Source organism: Panthera pardus, unplaced genomic scaffold (genome assembly GCF_024362965.1).
Source record: "Panthera pardus isolate Hobbes unplaced genomic scaffold, ASM2436296v1 HiC_scaffold_10, whole genome shotgun sequence".
In the NCBI taxonomy this organism is placed as follows: Eukaryota; Metazoa; Chordata; class Mammalia; order Carnivora; family Felidae; genus Panthera; species Panthera pardus.
In genome coordinates, this window is record NW_026526655.1 from 107,091,500 (window position 1) to 107,116,105 (window position 24,606).

A 24,606-nucleotide genomic window follows, 5' to 3' on the forward strand; every position below is an offset into this window, starting at 1 on the left:
GAGGAACTTCTGTACGGTTTTCCACAGTGGCTGCATCAGTTTGCATTCCCACCAACAGTGCACGATGGTCCCTTTTTTCTCTGCATCCTCGCCAGTACTTGTTATTTTGTATCTTTTTGATTTTAGCCATTCTGACAGGTTTGAGGTGGTAGCTCATTGTGGTACTGATTTGCATTTCCCTGATGTGAATGATGTTCATCATGTTTTCATGTGTGTGTTGGCCATCTGTATGTTTTATTCCGAGAAATGTCTCTTCATGTCTTCTGCCCATTTTTTTTAAGTTGGATTATTGAGTTTAATCAGATATGTCATTTACAAATATCTTCTCCCATTCAGTAGGTTGGCTTTTAGTTTTGTTGATTATTTCCTTTGCTGTGTAGAGGCTCTTTATTTTGATTCGGTTCTTTTAGTTTATTTTTTGCTTTTGTTTCCTTTGCCTCAGGAAACACACAGAAAAATGTTGCTACAGTCCATCTCAGAGAAATTACTGCCTGTGCTCTCTTCTAGGATTTGTATGGTTTCATTCTCATGTTTAGATCCTTAATTCAATTTGAGTTCATTTTTGTGTAAGGTGTAAGAAAGTGGTCCAGTTTCATTATTTTTCATGTAGCTATCCAGTTTTTCCAACACCATTTCTTAGAATTTTCCCATTGCGTATTCCTGTCTTCTTTGTCAAAGATTAATTAACCATATAATCACGGTCTATTTCTGCACTCTCTGTTCTATTGATCTATGTGCCTATTTTTTTGCCAGTTGCATACTGTTTTGATTGCTACACCTTTGTAATATATCTTGAAATCTGGGATTGTGATACCTCCTGTTTTGTTCTTCTTTTTCGGGATTGATTTGGTTATTTCAGGGTCCTTTATGGTTTCCTACAAATTTTAGGATTGTTTGTTCTAGTTCTGTGAAAAATGCTGTTGGCATTATTGTAGGGATTGAATTCAATATGTAGATTGCTTTGGGTGGTGTGGATATTTTAACAATATTTGTTCTTCCAGACTGTGAGCACGGAATATCTTTGCATTTGTTTGTGTCATCTTCAGTTTCTTTCATCAGTGTTTTATAGTTTTCATAGTGCAGGTCTTTCAAATTTTCTTTTAAGTTTATTCCTAGGTGTTTTATTATTTTTGGTGCAATTGTAAATGGGATTGCTTTCTTAATTTCTCTTTCTGCTGCTTCATTATTAGTATATAGGAATACAACATGATTTCTGTGTATTGATTTTGTATCCTGTGACCTTACGAAATGCATTTATCAGTTCTGGTAGTTTTTTGGTAGAATCGTTACAGTTTTCTATATATAGTATCATATAATCTGCAAATAGTGAAAGATTTAGTTCTTCGTTACCAAGTTAGATGTCTTTTATTTATTTTTCTTGCCTGATTCCTGTGGCTGTGTTGAATAAAGTGGTGAGCGTGGACATTTTTATCTTTTTCCTGATCTTAGAGAAAAGTTCTCAGTTTTTCCCCATGGAGTATGACGTTAACTGTGCGGTTTTCATACATGGTCTTTGGCATGTTGAGGTACTTTATGTCTAACCCTACGTTTTTCAGGCTTTTTTTTCATTATAAATGATATTACACTTTGTCAAGTGCTTTTTGTACATCTGTTGAAATGGTCGTATTTTTTTTTATCTTTTCTCTTATTGCTAAATGATGTTATCATGTTGATTGATTTACAAATGTAGAACCACCCTTATATCCCAGGAATAAATCTCACTTGATTATGGTGAATGACTTTTGTAATGTGTTATTGGATTCAGTTTGCTAATATTTTGCTGAGGATTTTTGCATCGATGGCCTGTAGTTTTTTTTGTTTGTTTGGGGTGTGTGTGTGTGTGTGTGTGTGTGTCTTTACTGTTTTGGTATCAGGGTAATTCTGGCTTCCTAGAATGCACTTTGAATCCTTTCTTCCTCTTCTATTTTTGGAATAGTTTGAAAAGAATAGGTATTAACTCTTCTTTAAATGTTAGGTAGAATTTGCCTGTGAAGCCACCATCGGTTCCTAGACTTTTGTTGGGAGTTTTTTGATAACTGATTCAGTTTCATTTCTGGTAACCAGTCTGTTCAAATTTTCTATGGGACTCAGTTTTGGGGAGTTATATATTATAGTAATTTATCCATTTCTACTAGGTTGTTCAGTTTTTTGTCATCTAATTTTTCATATTATCTAATAATCCTTTATATTCCAGTGTTGTTGGTTATTATTTCTCCTCTTTCATTTCTGATTTTGTTTATTTGATTCCTCCCTCTATCTCTGTCTCTGTCTTTATCTCTCTTTTTATAGATCTAAAGACTTATTGATTTTGTTGATCTTTTCAAAGAACTAGCTCCTGGTATCATTGATCTGTTATTTTTTTTTAATTATTTTCTATTTTGTTTCTTTCTCCTTTAGTTTTTATTATTTCCTTCCTTCTATGTGTTTGGGTTTTTTTCCCCCTTGGCTCATTTAGGTGTAAGGTTAGGTTGTTTATTTGAGATTCTTCTTGCTTCTTGAGGTAGGTCTGCATTGCTATAAACTTCCCTCTTAGAACCACTTTTGCTGCATCCCGAAGATTTTGGACCATTTTGTTTTCATTTTCATTAGTCTCCATGTATTTTTTGTATTTCCTCTTTGATTTCATTGATCCATTCATAGTTTTAATAACATGTTATTTAACTTCCATGCATTTGTGTTTTTTCCCAGATTTTTTTCTTGTGCTTAGTTTCTAGTTTCATAACATTGTGGATAGAAAAGATTCATGGTACGACTTCAGTATTTTTGAATTTGTTGAAACTTGTTTTGTGGCCTAATGTGTTACCTGTTCTGGAGAATGTTCCATGTATACTTGAGAAGAGTGTGTATTCTGCTGTTTTAGAATGGGATGTTCTGAATATATCTGTTAGATCCATCTGGTCCAATGTGTCCTTGAAAGCAGTGTTTCCTTGTTGATTTTCTGTTTGGATAATCTATCTATTGATATAAGTGGGGTGTTAAAGTCCCTACTATTTTTGTATTACTATCTATTTCTTTCTTTAATAGTTCTTTGTGTATTTGGATGCTTTCATGCTGGGTGCATAAATACTTACAATTGTTATATCTTCTTGTTTGATTGTTCCCTTTATGATTATATAGTGTCCTTCTTTGTCTCTTGTTACAGTCTTTGTTTTAAAGTCTATTTTGTCCAATATAAGTATTGCTACACCATCTTTCTTTTCACTTTCTTTTGGATGATAAATGCTTTTTCATCCCTTCACTTCAAATTTGCATGTGTCTTTAGATCTGAAATAGGTCTCTTACAGGCAGCATCTAGCTTTTTCATATTTTTTTTAATGTTTAATGAGAGAGATAAAGATAGAGAGAGGGAGTGCAAGCCAGAGAGGGACAGAGAGGGAGACACAGAATCCAAAGCAGGCTCCGGGCTTGGAACTGTCAGCACAGAGTCTGATGTGGGGCTTGAACTCACGAACCATGTGATCATGACCTGAACTGAAGTCACACTCTTAACTAACTGAGCCAACCAGGTGCCCATAGCTTGTTTATGATGGGACATTTTAAAAACAAATTTTGTACTGATGATTTCATTACAAACACCCCAGTATGTATCAGTAACAAAGAAGATCTTTTTTAATCTTTTGAAACAAAGCCATACTACCATTATCATACCCAACATAATTAAAAATACTTTCTTCATACCATCTGATGCCAAATTTGGTTTTACTTTTTCTGATTGTCCTTTTCTTAAGTCCACACGCAGTGTTTGATTGGTATGTCTCCTGCATCATATCTCCTTTTCACTATTTATTTTTTGAAGAAACTGAATCATATGTTCCCACATTCTGGATTTATCTAATTACATCCTTAGAGTGTGGGTGAGAATGTTTCTTTACTTCTTTCTGTAAATTAGCATTCAAATCTAAGGGCTTGATTAGATTAGCTTCGGATTTTTGGCAAGTCTTATCTAGTGCTGTGTATTTCATATTATATCACATTAGAGACACCTTGATAATCACTTTTGGGGATGTTGAGATTGATCCAGGTTTGGGTATTGTTAATTTAATCTATCCACTAAAAAGTTCTCTATCAACTTATATTTTTTGTGGAATATTAAGTTACCATCAAATATATTATATGCAAGAAAGGTAGGATATGATCTTTTCTCTTTCCAAAGAATAGGACTTTATTCTCTAGCATCCTCGAGAGGTGACCAATGGACTTAAATAGATAGATCAATGATAGATAGGTAGGTAGGTAGATAGATGATAGATAGATTAAAAAACTAGTAGATTGTATATATTTAAATCTATAAATTCAGTTATGAGTCTTTTTGATGCTCACATGCTTCCATCAAATTGGGTCTTGGGGCATTTTTGACGTATTTTAATTTTTGCTAGCTTTTATGTTTTCAGGTAAAGGAGGCATTCCAGTCTCATCCTGTTCCAAACATAAACTCAGTAAAACCCTTCTTCCTTTTAGTAAGAAAGTATTCAGTGGTCCAAATGTGGAAATACATAATCAAAACAATTAAATAATGAGTTTATACTGATACCACCAACTCAAATTCAGAATTCAGAATTACATATTTTTTACATTTTATATTTTTAATTTTTATGGCAAAGTTTTAGTTTCTGATGTTATTAACAACATAATGTGCCATTAACTTTTCTTGACAGATACAATAGTTTAATAAATCAATACCAATGTTATTTAATAAGAAGGCTTTTTAATATATTTTAAGATTTTTGTTATTTTCCTTTGATTGGTATATCCTACTGTTTCCTACTCATCAAATTACCGTTTTCAATATGCTTAAATTTGTGAATTGATAATAAAGCTAAAAATAGTTTTATTGGTCACTTTTGGAGGATACTAGAGGACAAATTCAGCCTTTTGATACTGATGAATTAAAGAGGAAGCATGAAATATCACTCTTGCTTTTTTCCTACAGTCTATTTTTTGGTTAAGGAAACCTAATAATTAATGAGGGATGTTTCATTTTTATAAAGTATTCCCACTGAGAAATCAAGAAAGAATGGTAAAGTAAGATCAGCAACATACCAATTGATGTGTTTTGGGGCAAAGTCCTTGTGTTTTATGAGTTATTTGTAGTATTTATAAGTGGGAATGCTCGTTTCCAGGCTTTGCCCTCAGGTATCTCCCTGTAACTGAATCAAAGTTTACAGAGAAAGTATATTAGGAATGGTAGGCTAACTACAGTGGTAAACAGCCCCCACATCACAATGCCTTAGTAAAATAAAAGGGCTTTTTAATACTCCCATTACAGATCCATGTGATTCTTTTTCAGGAAGTCAAACATGGATACCATCCACTTCTATAGCTCCTTTTCCTTTTAGGTCCTTGGGATGCTTTATTTGGATTTTGTTTCACTAAGTGATCTGCTTTGGTCAAAGTTGCATCAGCAAACATGCAGTCAAAGGCCTGACAGTTGCTTGCCATCTTGTTGATCTTGGAGCCTTTACCAGGGGAATTTGTCTGTGAGAGTATGAGAGATCAAAGCACCCCCAGAAAGCCCTGCTGACCCAGAAGCTAAGTGCAGATGCCCGGAGAACCCTCACAAGACATCCTGAGCCTGGCCAGGAACTTTTCCAGATGAGCTCTGATCTGTAGAATCATGGAATGATTATCATTTTAAGTCAGTTTTGGAGTGTTTTTTTATGTGGCAATGGATAACTGATATACTGAGAATATTGATGAAGCAAGATTAACCAAATGTAATAATGGGTGATATCAGGTTCATTTTATTACTCTGTATTCTTAAATTTTTTTTAAGATTTATTTATTTTTAAGAGATAGAGAGATAGAGTGTGAGCAGGGAAAGGGAAGAGAGAGAGAGGTAGGCACAGAATCTGAAGTAGGCTCCAAGCTCCAAGCTGCCAGCACAGAGCCTGATGCGGGGCTGGAACCCACAGACTGTGAAATCATGACTTGAGCTGAAGTCAGCCTCTTAACCAACTGAGCCACCCAGGTGTCCCTCTTTTGTCTATTTTTAAATTGGGGTATTTGTCTTTTTATTGTTGAACTTTAAGAGTGTTTTACGTATTCTGAATATGTCTCCTATTAGATACATGATTTACAAATATTTTCTCTCATTTTATGGGTTATCTTTTCACTTTCTTGATGTCCTTTGAAGCATGAAAGTTTTACATTTTGATGTTCAGTTTATCTATTTTTTCTTTTGTTGCCTGTGCTTTCGATGTCCTATCTAAGAATGCATTGCCACATCCAAGGTAATAAAGATGTACACCTGTTTTCTTCTTAGAGTTTATAGTTTTAGTTTTTACAATTTGGTCTTGATCCATTTTGAGTTAATTTTTGTATGTGATATGAAGTGGGGTCCCACTTCATTCTTTTGCACCTGGATACCTGCTTAAACCAGCATCAATTCTATTTTTTTTTAATTTTTAAAAAATGTTTTACTTATTTTTGAAAGTGAGAGAGACAGAACACAAGCAGGGGAGGGGCAGACACAGAATCTGAAATAGGTTCCAGGCTCTCAGCTGTCAACACAGAGCCCGACACAGAGCTTGAACCCACCAGCTATGAGATCATGACCTGAGCCAAAGTTGGATGCCCAACCAACTGGGCCACCCAGGCACCCCAATTACTCTGTATTCTTTACATTAATTTCAAACTTTCTGTAATGAAAAGTTACAAAGAAACTACTTAATGTCAGTATTACTTGAAACAATTTTTAGTGAATTTGTTTAAATTTCCTTTACACTGTTTTCCAGAGCAGCTGCACCAGAATGCAAACTGGTGCAGCTGCTCTGGAAAACAGTGTGGAGGTTCCTCAAAAAATTAAAAATATACCTACCCTATGACCCAGCAATAGCACTGCTAGGAATTTACCCAAGGGATGCAGGAGTGCTGATGCATAGGGGCACATGTACCCCAATGTTTACAGCAGCACTTTCAACAATAGCCAAATTATGGAAAGAGCCTAAATGTCCATCACCTGATGAATGGATAAAGAAATTGTGGTTTATATACACAGTGGAATACTACGTGGCAATGAGAAAGAATGAAATGCCTTTTGTAGCAATGTGGATGGAACTGGAGAGTGTTATGCTAAGTGAAATAAGTCAGGCAGAGAAAGACAGATACCACATGTTTTCACTCATGTGGATCCTGAGAAACTTAACAGAAGACCAGGGGGGAGTGGAAGGGGAAAAAAAGTTACAGAGAGCGAAGTAGGCAAACCATAAGAGACTCTTAAATACTGAGAAAAAACTGAGGGTTAATGGGGGGTTGGGGAGAGGGGAAAGTGGGTGATGGGCATTGAGGAGGGTATCTGTTGGGATGAGCACTGGGTGTAATATGGAAACCAATGTGACAATAAATTATATAAAAAAATAAATTTCCTTTAAATGTTTAGTAATTGCTCTTTTTTCTTTTTTATATTAAATTTTCAAAAATTATTTAAAATATTTGTATTGTTTCAAAATTAAAACTGTAAGTGTCCAGAAAGTTCTAGCTTTCAGCTCTGTCCCCATTCTTTCTTTCTCTCCCCTTAGGTATCCATTTATATTAGTTGTTACGTGATTATACTGGGAGTCATTTTAGAGATTTGTTAGTGAATTAGGAGTTAAATTGGTGACAGATACATAGACAAGTAGGCAAATGAGAGAATAAGGCAATTATTAATCTCAACAAGTTACATTGGTTTCAGCAAAGGAGAATTAATCACATTATAAGATTTGCTATATGTGAATGGATGTATGTTGTCATGTCATTGCAAACAGTATCCATCGATCTAACTAAAATTACAACTGTATTGGAAATTTGGGGGATGGAAAGGTGTTTGAATATGGGTGTGACGAAAAAGCTAATTCTGGGGCACCTGGGTGGCTCAGTCGGTTGAGCATCCAACTTCAGCTTAGGTCACGATCTCATGGTTTGTGGGTTGGAGCTCTGCGTCCGGCTCTGTGCTGACAGCTCGGAGCCTGGAGCCTGCTTCGGATTCTATGTGTGTCTCTCTCTCTGCCCCTCCCCCACTGTTTTTCTGTCTCTCTCTGTCTTCCAAAAATAAATTAAAAAAAATTTTTTTTTAATTCTTAAAAAAAAAGAAAAAGCCTAATTCTTATCTTTTATATTGGTAAGTGAATAAATAGCCTGTAAAAATGAAAAACAAATCAAGCAGCATCAATTTAAATGTGCTATCCAGAGATAAAATAGTCAATATCAAAATACTGGACGAAGAATTAAAAATCATCATCTCTGGTGGCGCCTGGGTAGCTCAGTCTGTTAAGCGTCTGACTTCGGCTCTGGTCGTGATCTCACGGTTTGTGGGTTTGATCTCCCCATCAGGCTCTATGCTGACAGCTCAGAGCCTGGAGCCTGCTTGGGATTCTGTCTCCCTCTCTCTCGGCCCCTCCCCTGCTCACACTCTGTCTCTCTCTGTCTCTCAAAAATAAATAAACGTGTAAAAAAATGTTTTTTAGAAAGTCATCATCTCCGCGCAGAAGGGAGGCAAGACGTTGGTTTTGCCTAACAAGCCTTGTGGTTATGTTATGAGTATCTCTTCGAATCCTTACTAGTTGTATGAGGCAGGCTCTTTCTTATACCTGTAGCTCCATGAGAAAATTAATGCTTTGGGAGTTTGTTAGCCATCTACTGCTGTGTAATGAATTATAACAAAATTTGGCATCTGGAAACAGCAAACATTATTACCTCATAGTTTCCCTGGGCCCTTGGGCTTCTCTGGGTGGTTCTCGCTCAGTCTCTCACAGGGCTGCAATTAAGATGTCAGCCAGTGCTGCAGTCATCTTGTGTTTGTGGAGATCTGTTTCAGGGCTTACTCACATGGCATGCCCAAAGCCTCCAAGCTCACTCCGGGGGTCCTCTTTCCAGGGTGGCCACGGGACACAGCAGTGGACTTCCCTGACAGCGAGCGATCCCAGAACACCCAAGATGGAGGCCACTGCCTTTTTAAGTCTAGTTTTGGTAATGACAGATGCTACCTCTGTCACATTCTGTTAGAGGCACATCTGTAAGCCCAGCCCACACTTAAGGGGAGGGCATGAAATCAGGAACAAGACATGAAAGCTAAGGGTGTGGATAAGATGAGTTATCGTCAAGGTTGCCTACCACAGGAGAAGTGGCTTCTCCCAGTAAGTGGTAAGCGTTAAGTATGTAAGTCTAAGTGGTAGCCCTGTGATGCAAAACCACCCAATTCGATTCCAGGGCTCCTGTTCTTAACCGCTATGCAACCTTTGTATGTTGCCTGCATGGCATTAACCCTGAACGGGAAAACAGTACCTCCTTTGACACCACTGCCATCTTGGATGTGTGGGAGTGGCCAGAAGGGATAACTCACGTAAGAGCTGACTTTCATACGTGTGTCGCACACTCCGGTGTGTTAGGTTGGGGCAAACATGAATAAGCTGTACGTTATGCTCAGTGTGTACGATGCAAACTAGACTCCCCCACTTAACTCTGCTTCGGAAAGGGTGCATGACTGCAAGAGAGAATTATATGGGTACAAGGATAACCTTGAATTCACTCTAATTTATAAAAAGTCACACCCTCTCAAGCTTTAGAACTTTATTGGTAATGAATTACCTGAGAACCCCCTCACACTTGATCATGACAAAATGCAGCTTCGTATTTCTGGGATGGGGCATTAGTCACAGGGGCACGCTGGCTAAGGTGAGGAGTTGGTGCTATATCTTTAAAGCTGTTGAGAGCCACTGAAGTGTGTTAAGCATGGAAGGATGACATAATTGGATATGTACCTGCTGCTCTGAGCTATGCCATCGTGTCTAAAACATCAGACGACATTCCACATTCTCATGCATGAGACGGCAGATGCTTCCTTTACACACCACCGAGTCCATTCATGTTGATGTAATGAGATTTATAAATTTCTCCTATCTGCATATTGGTCCGAGTACCCCATCTCCAGGCCCCCGTGCCTGCCTCCCTCTGTGTGCATAAACACCTTTGTGGCTACGGCCACAGCCCCTCTCTGTGCACTTTTGATGGCACAGACTGATTGCCTCATTCAGGGTCTGTGGTCACATGGCAACCGTGCTGTTGACACATCTTAGGAACTTAGTGAGTGCTTGTTAAGTCAAAATGGACTAAACCTGACTGGACACCTGCTCTGTGTTTTCGGTACTGTGCCGAGCTCTCGTTGTGTAGAAATAAGATAGTGTTATTTTGTTAATAAAAAAAGACATGACTGTATGTATTCATTCAGTTTTTCATCCACTAATCAAACATTTTTGAAGTCCTGCTGTGCATGTGGCCTTGTGTCAGGTGCTAGAGCACAGCCTGAGACAGCACTGCCCTTCCAGCTTCTGTGACCACTGGGGAAGACAGAACAGTGTATGGTGATCCTAACTCAGTCCACTGTGTGGGCACAGAGGAGGGGCACAGACATCAGCAGAGAAAAGGGCCACAGAGGATTGAAGGGGAGACTTTCTGGAGGAAGTAACCTCTGAGCCGTTTGGAAGAATAAGTGAATAAATGCTCGGGTGAATGGAGGCTCAACTCCATCAGTATTGGGACACTGGTTTGTTAGGACTTGATGGGAGTGGGGAATCGAGGCTATAGAAGCGGGAGGAACTGACACTGAAAGTAGATATAGGTAGGAGGTACCAGTCCCTCCAGAGTGATGTGTAGAGCCAAGCAAAGCTTTATCTCTGCTGTCTTTGTGTCTTTCCAGCCCTCTACGAGCAATCCTGTGAGGTATACAGGCACCAAGGGAACACGGCTGGTTTCTTCTACATCGATTCCGATGGCAGCGGGCCACTGGGACCCCTCCAAGTGTACTGCAACATCACAGGTAAGGGGCAGAATCCCCACTCAGGCTTAACCAAGCTACCTGATGGTACACAGCACAGGGAAGTCCACTGCAAGGGGACCTGTGTAAATAAAAATTTAAAGAGCCAACCTCAGGTGTGGGGGGCATGGTGTTTAAGTAAATAATAGCAATTAGCAGCTGGATTATCTTTCATAGGAGAGGAAGACTTAATGGTCTTAATCACATTCCGCCAAACCTAGAATTAACCAAGAAGCATTTTCTGTAGACCCTGCCAAGGACATTTTCTCTTTTAAAACTCAAAAGCAGAAAGAAAAGGAAAAAACAACTAAACAAACCAAAAGCAAACCTGAAAATCAACAGAGAACCCTGACTCAGGAAGTGGGGAAGTGTGATTCATGTTTGGCCCCGGGGATGGTGTGAATCCCATGTGCTCTCTGAGGCTCAGTTGTTCATCAGTGAAATGGGCAAAGTAGTTCCTTCCTCCCAGAGTTGAAGGTTAGACACAATCATGAGTATTGGAGGAATCAGCGAGGCTAGTTACCCAGTAGGTGCCCAACAAGAAAAGTGAATTACTTGCATTTTCCCAGCCACTCCTTCCTAAAGTGCAGAAAGACATAGTAAGAATCAATTATTGCATAGATTTAGAAACAATCTATGATCACTAACTTATTCTGCAAAATAATTCCACAAAGCCCAAACCTGATGTAATAGTTTCTTAAAAATTCAGCAGTGCAAGTACCCTCACCATCGTGAGGGTCACTCATTGGCGCATATGTGTTGTGTATGTTTGTTCCGAGCACTGGCCTTTGGAAATGACAACAGAATCTTGTAATAAAGCAGAAAAGCAGGGGCTATTAAGGCTTATTGAGTCGTCAGGCCTCAGGCGTCCCTGCAACAAGGCAAGTACATTCCCTGAGCTCCTTCTGTAGCCACAGACTGGCCTTGGCACGGAGGATATGCGGAGAAATTAGATACAGCCACTCTCATTTATGAGGCAGGAATATCAGGAGAAATGCCGGGCATATCACAGGTAGAAATGCAAGCAAACCATTGCAAAAATGGTGATTATGGCACTTTGCAATTTGTTCATCTGGATGCAAACGACCAAAGTTTTTCTGCAGAAGATGCTATTTACACGGATTTAGAAGCATTTCCTTGCATTTCCTTAACACTTAGTGCGTCTCTCCAACCTGCACGTATGCTAACTGCTTCCCAACTAGCCCATAATATAATTAGAAACTGTGGAACTGTTTTCTTTTCATCGTTATGGTAACCTATAGTGCTAACCTGGAGCTAGTTTTCTCCCTGGATCTTGGTTATTTTCCAATTGTAATTAACAAATGGATCTCCAGCAGTTCCTGCTAAGAGTACAGACTTTCTAGCTGAGGACATTCGAAATTAGTAAACGCCCTTTTACTGAGCCCCGTAAGTGCTTCCGATGTAAGTTGTCCCTGGTCTACACTTTACCAAAAAGTGGAGGAAGTGATTTAGCTGAAGAGTGAGGACGAGGAGAGTGGTTCCTGCTGCTGAGAGATCAGGTGTGGTCACTCAGCTCCGACCAACTTCGGGAGCTGAACTGAGAGCTTACCAATACCATCTCTTTCCCTCCTCACCATAAAAATCCGAGGTAGATATTTTTATCTCTGTCTTACATAGAAGGAGAGAGAAGATGAGAACTTCGTGCCTTTCTCGAGGTCATAAATACTGGAGCTAATAGTCAAGACTCAGGAAGCAAACAAAACCTTCTGGTGCAGTAATAATTTATATCACTAAAACATTAATTGGATACTTGTATTGCTTATGTTTTGCTTTACACAGTGATGCGATTTTTGTTATAAAGTAAATCAATATTAATTATAGAAAATTTAAGGAGAAAAGCAACGTATCAAGAAAATGTTGAAGTGACCCCTCAGCCACAACCCAGAGACTGCTGTTGGTACTCTATTGTTAGGATTTCCTTGGGATTTTTTTTTCTGTGAATGTGTATGTGTATTTCTTCTGTGAATGTATCTGTTTTTTAAATATATATTTTAAAATCAAGCATCAACTTTCCTTTTTGTCATTAAATATTTTGAATTTATTTTTTATTTTTTTTTTTAACATTTATTCATTTTTGAGAGTGAGAGAGACAGAGCATGATCAGGGGAGGGGCAGAGGGAGGGAGACACGGAATCCGAAGCAGGCTCCAGGCTCTCAGCTGTCAGCACAGGACCCAATGAGGGGCTTGAACCCACGAAGTGTGAGATCATGACCTGAGCTGAAGTCGGACGCTTAACTGACTGAGCCACCCAGGTGCCCCTGAAATTTTTTTTTTTTTACATTTATTTATTTTTGAGAGAGAGACAGAGCACGAATGGGGGAGGCGCAGAGGGCAAGGGAGACAAAGATTCCTATGCAGGCTCTAGGCTGTTAGCTGCCACCACAGAGTCTGACTCGGGGCTTGAACCCACAAACCATGAGATCATGCATGACCTGAGCCGAAGTCAGACGCTTAACCGACTGAGCCACCCAGGCGCCCCATGCCATTAAAATATTTTGAAAATAAAATATATACATTAAGTGTAGCTTTAAATTTTTAAACTCTTCAAACTAATGCGAGTTCAGGGACACAAAGGGTGTCATTGATTCATAGGTCTCATTTACATGGAGCTCCCTGCCTCTCATTGGAAGCATTTCTCTCAGGGCTTCTGTATGTGTTTTGTCCAAGAATGGCTAAAGATGAATTTTCACTTGTATTTAAAGGTTGCTATTTTGCTGATGTGATACTGAAGGAATCAGGACCTCAGAGTTGTGTTCGGGAATGGATAGGCTTGATTATCCCTGATCAGGCAATTCTTGTACATACGGTTTTTGGTTATGTGCAGTTGCAAAACATAGAGGTTTTGCTTTTGTTTTTGTTTTTGTTTTCTAAAAGAACTATAGAAATAAAAGCAAACCTCGGCACAAGCTGAATTCTGTAATCCTCATATTTGACATTTCTAAAAACATAAATATAATGATCACATACATTTTTTATTTATTTATACATGTTAAATGTTCTTAACTATGAGTGATTTGTAACACCTGTAAAAATGTGACAAAGGGGTCCAGGGAAGGGAGGGTCCAGGAGAAGGGAGAGAGGAAATGGACAGCGAGAACCAAGAGAACTGAACAGGGGTGGGGTAGGGTGGAGGGGAGACTCATTCTGCTTAGGATACAGTTTCTGAAAACAAAAAGTTGCTGTTCTCTGCACTTTTCAGCAGCATTACTGGGGTAACCCAGAGAGTGTAAATGACACCGGAAGGCAGGGAACCTTGTGCTAGTCAGCTGAGTGTCCCTGGCCTACTTGTCCATAAATAAGGTCTGCGATCCTAATATAAAGATCTGGGGCCAGGTGGTCTCACAGGCCTTCCTCATTTAGAATTCCATGAGAGATCATTTGAGGTTCAACCGAAAAGGGGACGTTTCTCCTAAGAAGTCTATGGATACTTGCAAACAGATGTCATGAAAGTGAAGAGGGACAGATTTTAGTCTTGGAAAACAGGAAATTCGAATCCAAAATACATCTCTCTTTACAATGTACCCTGGGCAGGGGAGGGCATGAGCTCCCTTTCCTAATGGCAAGGTGGTGCCTCACCCCTCCCGGGAGATTAAATCTGTGCATCTCACCTAGGACAGGGTGATCTTGGGGAGATGACCTCCCAGATGCTCACAGAGTAACTGCCCCATTCACTGGATGGCAGCATGATCTCTGCACAGGGACACTATGCCAATGTATGGGAGTAACCTAAGGGGACGATTAGATTTATGTATAAAGTGGACTGTATCTGAACCTCTACACGTTTTGATCCTGTGCCTGCCGTACCTCATACTGTGTTCCAAGCCAGTTCACCACGGAGCTAGTGGGTAGGAGAGAAGGAAGGGCCACTGTTTGGATGGAGTGTTGAGTGAAATCATGGATGAGGAAGATAAAGAGGAAGCTTCTGCAGGAATGCACATTTGGGCTACTTCTAACATCTCTATATATGATTTACCATTCAGTTCAGCTTAGTGTACATTTGCACATTTCAGGCACTGTGCAGATTGGCAAGGATACAAAATAGTGTCTGCATCAGCTTCTCTTGGCTGCTATAACAAATTGAGTGGCTTAAAAATACCAAGAAGTGTATGCGTCACAGTTCTGGAGGCTAGAAGTCCAAAATCAAGGTGCCATAGGGCCACACTACTTCTGAAACCTGTAGGGGAGAATCCTCCCTTGGTTCTTCTGGCTTCTTCTGGCTCACCCAACCTTTGAGCATTGCTAGCCTGTAGCAGCAGCCTTCAGTGACTGCCTCCCAGCGATTGTCACCCTGCTTCTGTGTGACATAGTCACAGGTAACTTTCTCCTCTCATGTATCCTCTTATAAACAGGATACCAGTCATATTGGATTAGGACCCCTCCTAATGGAGTATGACCTCATCTTAAGTTGATTACATTTGCAAAGAACCTATTTCCAACTGAGGTCATGCTCGCAGGTGCTGAGGGTTAGAATTTCAGGAGGACAGAATTCTACCCCTAATGGTATCATTTCAGTCTCCTTCACAGGTTAGTCATGGAGCAGACACAGTGGAAATTATAATATAAGGATAATGACAGGAAGTGTATCGTGTTCTTCCAGCCTCTTGTGGAGTGGAAGGGTTTTTGGGCAGGCAGGCAATGCATGTTTCTGATACCTGGAGGGGGAACACTAACGGGCCGGAAGCAGAGATGAAAGAGGGCATTTCCAGGAAGAGCAAATGAATGTCAGGAACAAAGTTCAAGGGTCTCGAGCCTGCATATTTGTGGGGGTCACAAAACTCACCAAGATGAGTCACAAGTTTAGAACACTGAAAAACTAATCAAATTGCATGAATAGGAAAGGATCAGTTTTACTTGAGCAGGGATAAGCAAAAGCTGTTGCGGGTCCGTAATCTGAACGAAAGTTTCCCAGCGAGGAAATCTACTGTGTCAATTCTGGGGAAAAGAAGGAATGTTTTATTATAGACAGTTACTGAGCATGTCAGACTAGTTAAATGTCTCTGAGTGAAAGATGAACTACTTTCTGAAGACCAGCCACAGGATGTCATCCTCAGAGCATTCGTAGGTGTTAGCACTGTTCCTTTATATTGAGGACAGTGGATCTCTCAGAGGGTTTGCTCAGATTAGGGACTGTTTACAAAGGTGTGAGCCTACAAAAGGCAATTATGGGAAGGGGACCACAGAACAGAGCTAGTAACAGAGGGGCTGTTCCCACCCTCAGGCCCAGGGAGGTGAAGGGAGGGAGAGTTGCCGGAGTAGGAAGGAGAGCAGCATATGGAGAGGTTGAAAGAACTATGGCCTCTTGTGTGGGAATAGCCAGCAAAGAGCTTGGGGAATGGCCTCGATCTCCCCTTGGTCCTACCAGTCTGTTTCCCATGTCTCCACGGACAACCCAGCTAGAATTCAGAAGGCAAGAGCGCTTGCTGATGTAATGTTTTTCAGCAGCCTTCCTGGGCACAGAGAAGGCAGCAGAAGGAGAGAGGGTGTATTGGCAGGGCAAATGGAAAATACCCATGGTCGCCTGTTTAAGGAACTGTGTAAAGAAGGTGGGGAAACAAATGATTAGAATTCGTCAAGGATCAAGGATGGCCGTGAGGCAGAGGGCTGTCAGTGAAACCCACAAAGCATGCAAATATATGAAACATGGATTTGTTCAATAGATTCCAACCTGAAGCAGATAGGACCTCCCTTTGTGGGCCGAATGGGAGTGAGGTTAAGATGAATGAAAGAAGCACACCCTGAACAAGAGACAGAGAGAAGTAATCGACTAAAAGTTGCTAAGTCACTCAGTTGGTGAATTACTGAAGGACACAGAGAACACCAAGAGAAACCATGGCATACTAAAATGTAATGTTTGGTTAAAAAGGAGACCTGGGCCCCATGCCACTACCTACCTGGTGTTAAAATTTTCCTGGCCTGAATGTGGGTAATTTTAGCCAATGATGTGAAGTTTGTGATCATGCTTGGCTGTCTCAGTCTAATTGGGCAAGTATGTAGGAGGGCATTTAACACAACAAATAATCTAGGCAGACTCAGAACTGGTCTACTGGATGAAAATGCATGTAAGGTGGGCTTGCAGGGCGGGTTAGAAGCCATCAGGAAGTGAGAGAGTTCTGGGCACTGGGATCAGTACAAAGGAGAAGATAGGAATGGAGAAAGAGAAGGGCACAGAAAGCAGTTGCAATCAGTGAACATCTGAGGAATCTGTGCAAGAACTTGGGGTTGGAAGATAGGAGAAGGAGGCTTCTCAGATGTTTCCTTCTTCCCTCAGTGCAATGGTTAGTTTTATGTTTCAGCTTGGTTAGATCGTAGTGTCCAGATATTTGGTCAGTAATTATCATTAACATTTCTGTTAGAGTGTTTTTTTAGATGAGTTTAAGATTTTAATCAGTGATCTGTGAATAAGACAGATTACCCACCAAAATGTGGATGGACCTCATCTGATTAGTTCAAGGCCTAAGTAGAACAGAGACTGACTTCCAACAAACAAAAAGAAACTGTGCCAGCAGATGGCCGTCAGACTCCAACTGCAACTCTTTGCTGGGTCTCCAACCTTCTGGTTTACCCTGCAGACATTGAACTTACAAAGAAAGCCTCCATGATCTTGTGAGCCAATTCCTTAAAATTGATTAATTGGTTGATAGATGATAGACTTAGATATAGATATAAGTAGATATTAATACTCATATTCTATTGGCTCTGTTTCTCTGGACAACTGGACTTGAAGTACCTGTATTTTGGGTGCTCCCACTCTGTGCTCTCCTCTCATTTCTTTGTATTTCCATCCTGATGCCAACCATACTGCATCATAAACACCAGTGTTTACTTGTGTGTTCCTATGGATCTGTGAGCTCCTTAATGGAAAATGAGGGACAGAGTATGATGAATCCTGGTTCTACTTTGTGTATGCTCCAATGAGCTCATTGTAAATGGAACTCTGAGAAATTGCAGCCAAATTAAAGATTAATTTCGACCTTTTCTCTTTTTGCTTTCCCACTTCCCCTAATTTATCTTAGATTAAGGTCCTGTCCTATTAAATCAATAGCAGTCTGGAACTGTGGATACTGACTCAATGTCTGATTTAAGTGGGCTTGACTCATTTCTACCATGTGGAACATCTTCTACAAATCCAAGAGTACCTGTGCCCAACTCTTCCCCATTGCCTCCAAGACCTCCCATTGATAGCCTTCCCCAAATCCCTCCTTATCTTCAAATACGGAAATGACCAGTGGGAGTAGCACATGTGTTGGAGTCACATTGGAATTTAAATTCTAGTGCCAGCATATTCCAGCTGTGTGACCTTGGACAAGTCAGTTAGCATTTCTGGACCTTGGTTTCCTTATCAGTAAAATGGAGATAATAAAAAATGGCTGCCTTCAAAGGTTCATTTGAGGATTATAATATATATGAGAACTTCCTAGTTTCAAAAAGTAGATGGTCATGAAATAGGGTAACCAAATACCCTGGTGTAATTATTAATCATGCCCTCATTCTCCCTCACTGCTGTCCTATTATAGATGGTATCTGTATACTCCTACTAGCTGTAAAAGATAGGTGTGCACCCTTGCCAGCGATAAAGTCTGTGCTGCTCTCTGCAGGAGTCATGAGATTTCTGAGGCTCGAGAAACCTGGAGGTAGCATTTCTGAGGGGAAGCTTCTAGTATTGATAAAGCAGAACTAGAAAGGTGAGGCATTCCAACAAGACTTTCTTTAGAACTTGACATTTACACTCATTCTATGTAGCTTCCATTGTGCCATGTTTAATGTTAACAGGATACCTGTCAACATGTTAAAAGATGTTTCCCAGGCACACACAGTTTTTCCTTTGTACAGTACAATTGTATACGGATATGCAAAATTGTTTGTTTAAAACCAGTAACAGAGACGCATTGGTTTTCTCTCTTGATGAATACAATACCAATTTCATGTATCTAGACCTGCACGGCAATCATCAGCCATTGCAAGGAATTTACAAGGAATGTTTAGTCAAATCTCTAAAGCAAAACTTGTTTTTCATTCTCAAACAGCTCATAATCCATTTGCAAACCACCTTACAAGTCGCCATGTCTTATCACTCTCATTATTATGATGCTCTGTTTCTCCCTTCTTTGGCAGCAGGATCTGTTTTCATTAAAACTCATCAAAGCATGCATAATGGAGTAGGTAGAGAAGCTGCAATTGAGGTCTCTCTAATATTCCTGCACATAATTGTGCACTGTGATTGCAGGTAATAGATTATCATCCAGACTGTTGACAAAAAGAAAGAAATGCATCCATTCAGTTAGGTCTAACAGTTCTTGGCCTCGCTTTGAAGTTAGAGCAATGCCAGCGAGTTTACGGTTTGTGTATGGACTGTACAAAGGTCTGTAAGTATATAGGAAATTAGGAAATAAGAGTTACCTATGACATTGTACAGAACCAACTTATGGCACATTTCTCTCTCCCTGATTTGCTTAGTACATTGGTAATTTTCAGCAGCTGGATTTTACATGAAAGAGAGGTAAAATTTAGTTGTTGATGACTTGCCCATCTATAATAAAGTTCTGTCCTCGTGCCTCCTATTGGCATTCCCCTTCAGGCTTCTACCCCAAACACTCCACTTCTTACACACACATACACACATAGGCACACACACACACACGACAAAAAAAGGAAGTATTAACTTCCCTGCCAAAGTCGTCTACAGGAACAATTGAGGCTCAGGTTCTCAAGCTTGTCTCTCATCATAAGTTAGATAGCCGTCATTACAGAAATACAGTTGCCAAAAAAATTGTCATTCGATTACAGACTTCATACAGTTGTGCTGAATATCTGCTGGCTACTGGGCTAGTTCCAGATGCAATACTGGAAAGTAACTGGAATTGGTTTTGCTTTGCAAATACGTTAATGAGGCTAGCAAGTTACAGAAACAAGATGCCAAGTATAGCCAGCAGACTTAAAGCTGTTCCTGCTAGGTGTGCTGTGTGTCTTACCAGAGGGTCCCAAGGCCTGGGACGTACACTCTCCTCTAGGACTTTGAATCACTACACATTGCTTGTCTGCTCTGGGCCAGGCACTGAGGATATAGAAATGATTAAGATATGTTCCCCCAGCGGTGCCTGGCTGGCTCAGTAGGTTAAATGGCCAGCTCTTGATTTCAGCCCAGGTCATGGTCTCACGGTTTGTGAAATCAAGCCCCGTGTCAGACTCTGCTCTGACACAGTGGAGCCTGCTTGGGATTCTCTCTCTCCTCTCTCTGCCCTTCCCCTGCGCGCTCTCTCTCTCTCTCTCTCTCAAAATATATAAATAAGCTTTTAAGAAGAATGATATGGTTTCTCAAGTCCACAAAGTTTATAATCTCATGTCCTTGTTGTACACACACACACACACACACACACACACGTACACACGCACACACACACACACATGCACACACACACACACGGGTGCCTGGGTGGCTCAGTCAGTAAAGTATCTGACTCTTGTTTTCGGCTCAGCTCATCATGTTACGTAGCCTGCTTGTGATTCTCTGTCTCCCTCTTTCTCTTTGCTTCTCTCTCTCTCTCAAAATAAATAAATAAAACCACCCATGTCCTCAGCCTTCCCCAGTCTGATTCATAATTCATACAACAGCTAGAGGGATCTTGTAAAAGCACAGGTCTGACCGTCGCTTCCCATCCCTGTCCCCTTCTACCTGTGCAAATCCCAAGCTCCTTATTCATGACTGCCAACCTTGAAGGGCATGGCTATGAGGGTATGTGCATTCATATGCATTAATTGAAAGTCTTACAACAATTCCTGGTGCTTCTTACATCCTTCAGATTATTATAATTAATATCTGTTATACTTATTGTCTTGGGACCATGCGCAAGGCCCTCATTCTTTGTATCTCTCTTCCCCTCTCTGTATATGAAGGGTGATGATAATAGCTTTCTGTGATTGGTGTGTACTCCGTTAAATGAGTTAACATTTAGAGAATGTCAGAGAGTGACTGACACCAAGCAGGTGGTGGAGGAAACATAGGACTTTCTCCTCTTCTTTCCCCTTTCCTTGGAAATGTGTCCACTCAGGCTCACTCATGAGTGACATATATGCCGTGGCTCACTAGCGGTTTAATCAGTTGGAATAATAGTTGCATTGTTGCTTATATTTCAGAGGGACAGTTTGCTTTTTATAAATTAAGTGTTTTCCGAAGGACTGTTTTCAGCTGATGAAACATGGCAGTTCCACGGCTTAGAGGAAGGAAACTTTTTGTAAGTGTCTCTGTCCCTGTTTGATATCTTATGCTGTCCACCAAGGTGTGGCGACTTCAGAGGGCTCCTAGGGCTTCCAGAAGGCTGGTCTCTTAGACGAAGCCAGGGAGCAGATCTGCTTGTGTCCAAGGCGAGAGCTTTAAAGTGGTCTCTCTGGGCCAGTGGCAGACGGCATAATCTCCTGCTAAATTGGGCCATTAAATAAAACTACTAAGTCATAAAGCTGTAGCATTACCCTGAAATTAAAGCATTGTCACCTTTGAATTGCCAAGAATTTTAACAAGCACTTAGAGAAATTCCTTTCACACACCCATTTAGCATGGCCAGTTGACTCTGACCACGTGGATGAGAACAGAAGGCTCAGGACAAAAGATGGGGAGGGTGATTGCAATGTGACTTTCATTCATTTATTTGCTTATTCGTTCAGTCACACACCCTCCCTTACAAACTCACACACTGCTTTATTTTATTTTATTTTATTTTATTTTATTTTATTTTATTTATTTTATTTTATTATTTTATTTTTTAGAGTGACAGAGAGAAAGAGAGCACAAGCAGGGGAGAGGGGCAGAAGGAGAGAGAAAAAATCCCAAGCAGGCTCTACACCATCAGTGCAGGGCTCCATCTCACAAACCCCATGAGATCACAACATGAGCTGAAATCAAGAGTTGGATGTTCAGTCAACTGAGTCATCTGGGCACCCCGGAAATAGCATTTTTAACAAATACCTGAAGATATCAGACTTTGGGAAATATCTTTACAAGGTGATTAGCATAGTGCTTTACTCTTAACATGTCCCCTTCCGTATTCATCCCCCACTTCTAAGAGGGGCCTGGTCAGTGACTAAAAGAGTAGTTCTTCTTAAGATCTGAACACAGAGCCTATCCTGACACCTTCCTGGTGGACCTTTCACAACACATTTTTATTGCAGATACCTGGTGATTCTTTCCTTTTAGTGCTGTGAGGATCAGGGCACAGTCCGGTCAACCAGTGTTTACTGAGGCTGCCTGGTACTTAGTGCTGTACAATCCACTGTGAACCACTAACCTCAATGTCCAAGGATCTCATATTTAACTTCTAGCTCTTAAAGCACTTTTATCTAGGCCATTCTATTTAAGTCATGTGCTTATCTTGTAGGTACTTGACAGCCATGGTATTCCGGGCACATTAACTTCTATGAGACTCAATTTCCTCATCTGTATAATAGGGATGATCAGTTACCCTTACCTCAGTGTGCTGATGTGTACATTGCATAAAAGTAAATGAGCATTGTGCATATAAACTCAGTACAATCTGTGACAGTGTCTAAGAGCTTCTAAAATAGAAGTCATTATCAACAAGTACTGCCATCATAGCAGGATCTAGACGCCAAAGGAATTCAGAGAGAGGAGCAATCAAGAAAGGCTTCCCGGGACAAGTAGGGCTTGGGTTTGACCTTGAAAGATAGGTGTCCCTGGGCTGGACAGAGAGGGCAAAAAGAGGAAAATCAATCCTGTTGAGAGCAGCAGGGTCCCAGATGTGGGGATGTAATGAGCAGGTACCCAAGAGCCCTTGGCCTTTTTTGAGGGCTCCTGGCTCACCTGTGAATGCTGATGCAGTGCCACCATTGGGCAGGACACTTTCCTTGTCTGGAAGAGTGAAATAACAAGTGTCAGTCAAAGGTGCCTCCCCAAACACTTGCTTTCTTTTGTTCACTTTTGCTCTGAGCCCAGGATTCCAGGGAGAGATCATGAATCAAAGTCAGTCTAGACATTCCAAACTGTAAAACAGCCAGGATGTGCTAGCAGCTTGTGATTCTACGCTCTGTGAAGTAGGGGAAGCAGAGGGTCCATTTGTCTGGGAGCCTTGTTCCTCCTTCTTGAGTCACAGGAGCACCAGTCAGCCTTGTGCTGTCAGTAGGCAAGCATTTGGATATGTTACATGTATTTGCAGAAAGAAGCTGGCAAAAGACATTGGCTGGTTAGTGGCCTGGGGGACATTTCCACATGGGTTTAACAGTGCCAGCTCTGAATGTTCTGTCCAGACCTCAGGTCTTGGGTCTTATACCTGGTTCTTTTCTTCTGGAATACCATTCCCTCACCTCCTTCTTTAGACCAGGCTCTCCTCTCTTTCTCTTATGAAGCTTCTTGGCCTATAACAATTCTCATGACTCCACCTTCAATGCATGTAATAGACTAACATACACCAAATCTAGCGTGGTCGTAAAGAGCTTGGGCTTGGTTTGAATCTAACCACTGATACTTCTTAGTTTTGTCGATTTAGGTGATGTTGTTAAGTTACTCAGCTTCCCTGTTCCTGAGTTTCCTCTCTGTAATGAATAATAGAACCTATTTTTTAAGGTGGTTATGAAGTTTATATGAGATCATGAAGAGAAAGAAGAAGAAAAAAAAGTGCCTGGCATTATATACCTAATACATGATAATTGTTACTTATTTTTACTACTCTATCATCAGCAACCTTGACTCTGGTTTCTGGGGATGCAGTAATGAAAATAATAACTAATTACTTTTACAAGCACACAACACCTGATATACTGAAAGCACTCATGAAAATTAATTCAACATTATTAATAAATATGCACTTGAGAATGGATGCGCTACCATGTATGAACGGTTGAGTTTGATACTAATTTTTGCCACTTGATAATTATTTGGATAATTAGTCCTCAGCCATGTGTGTGTTGGTATAAGGGCACATGCACAAGAATTTGTCAGAGCACAGTGGAATAGCTTGGAACACTTACTACAGGGGTAGTGCTGCACAAAGCATTATCTTTTCCTCCCCAATGTGTTTATTCTAAAATGTTCAAACTTACAGAAAAGTTGAAAGAACACTAAAATGAACACCCATACGCCTTTCACCCAACTTTTCCAAGTGTTAAAATTCTGCCATACTTGCTCATTTGTGTGACCTTCACTTCTCTCTCTCTCTCTCTCTCTCTCTCTCTCTCTCTCTCTCTCTCCCCCTCTCTCTCCCCTCCCTCCCCCACATCCCTTCCTCCTGGTATAAAATGCTTCTTGGGGCACCTGGGTGGCTCAGTTGGTTCAGCATCCGACTCTTGATTTCAGCTCAGGTTATGATCTCAAGGTTCATGGGATCACGCTCCACATCAGGCTCTGTGCTGACAATGTGGAGCCTCCTTGGGATTCTTTCTCCCCATTTCTCTCTCTCCCTACCCTGCTCGTGTTCTTTCTCTCAAAATAAATAAACTTAAAAAAATGCTTCTTCTTTTTTTGTGAACTATTTGAAAGTAAGTTGTCAACATACTGATCTTTGAAACCTAAAGACTTCAGTTTATATCTTTAAGAACAAAGGTATTATCCTACATAACCTCAATACTAATATCGTACATAAGAACATAAACATTATTCCAATCAAAACTGTTCAATGTAGAGTCAGTCTTGTCCGTACAGTGTTATCTGGTTTTGTATTTCTCTTCAGGATTCAAGCAGTGTCCACATGTTTAAATTTGATGGTCATATCCTAGTCCGTTTTAACTAGAAACTCCCTTCCCCCAACCCATCTCTTCTGTATGGCTTTCATTACATTAACTTTTTGTGAAGTGT

At 40.4% G+C, this 24,606-nt stretch overlaps 1 protein-coding gene across 3 annotated transcripts in view; it reads left to right on the forward strand.

Moving 5' to 3' along the window:
- The window catches only part of CNTNAP5 (contactin associated protein family member 5), an 801,428-nt gene that overhangs the window by 521,761 nt on the left and 255,061 nt on the right, over positions 1 to 24,606 (forward strand). For all 3 annotated transcript variants that reach the window (XM_019469410.2, XM_053909896.1, XM_019469409.2), the window contains exon 12: positions 10,673 to 10,792. In XM_019469410.2, coding sequence (XP_019324955.2) covers positions 10,673 to 10,792 — 120 coding nt within the window. The remainder of the gene's footprint in view (positions 1 to 10,672; positions 10,793 to 24,606) is intronic.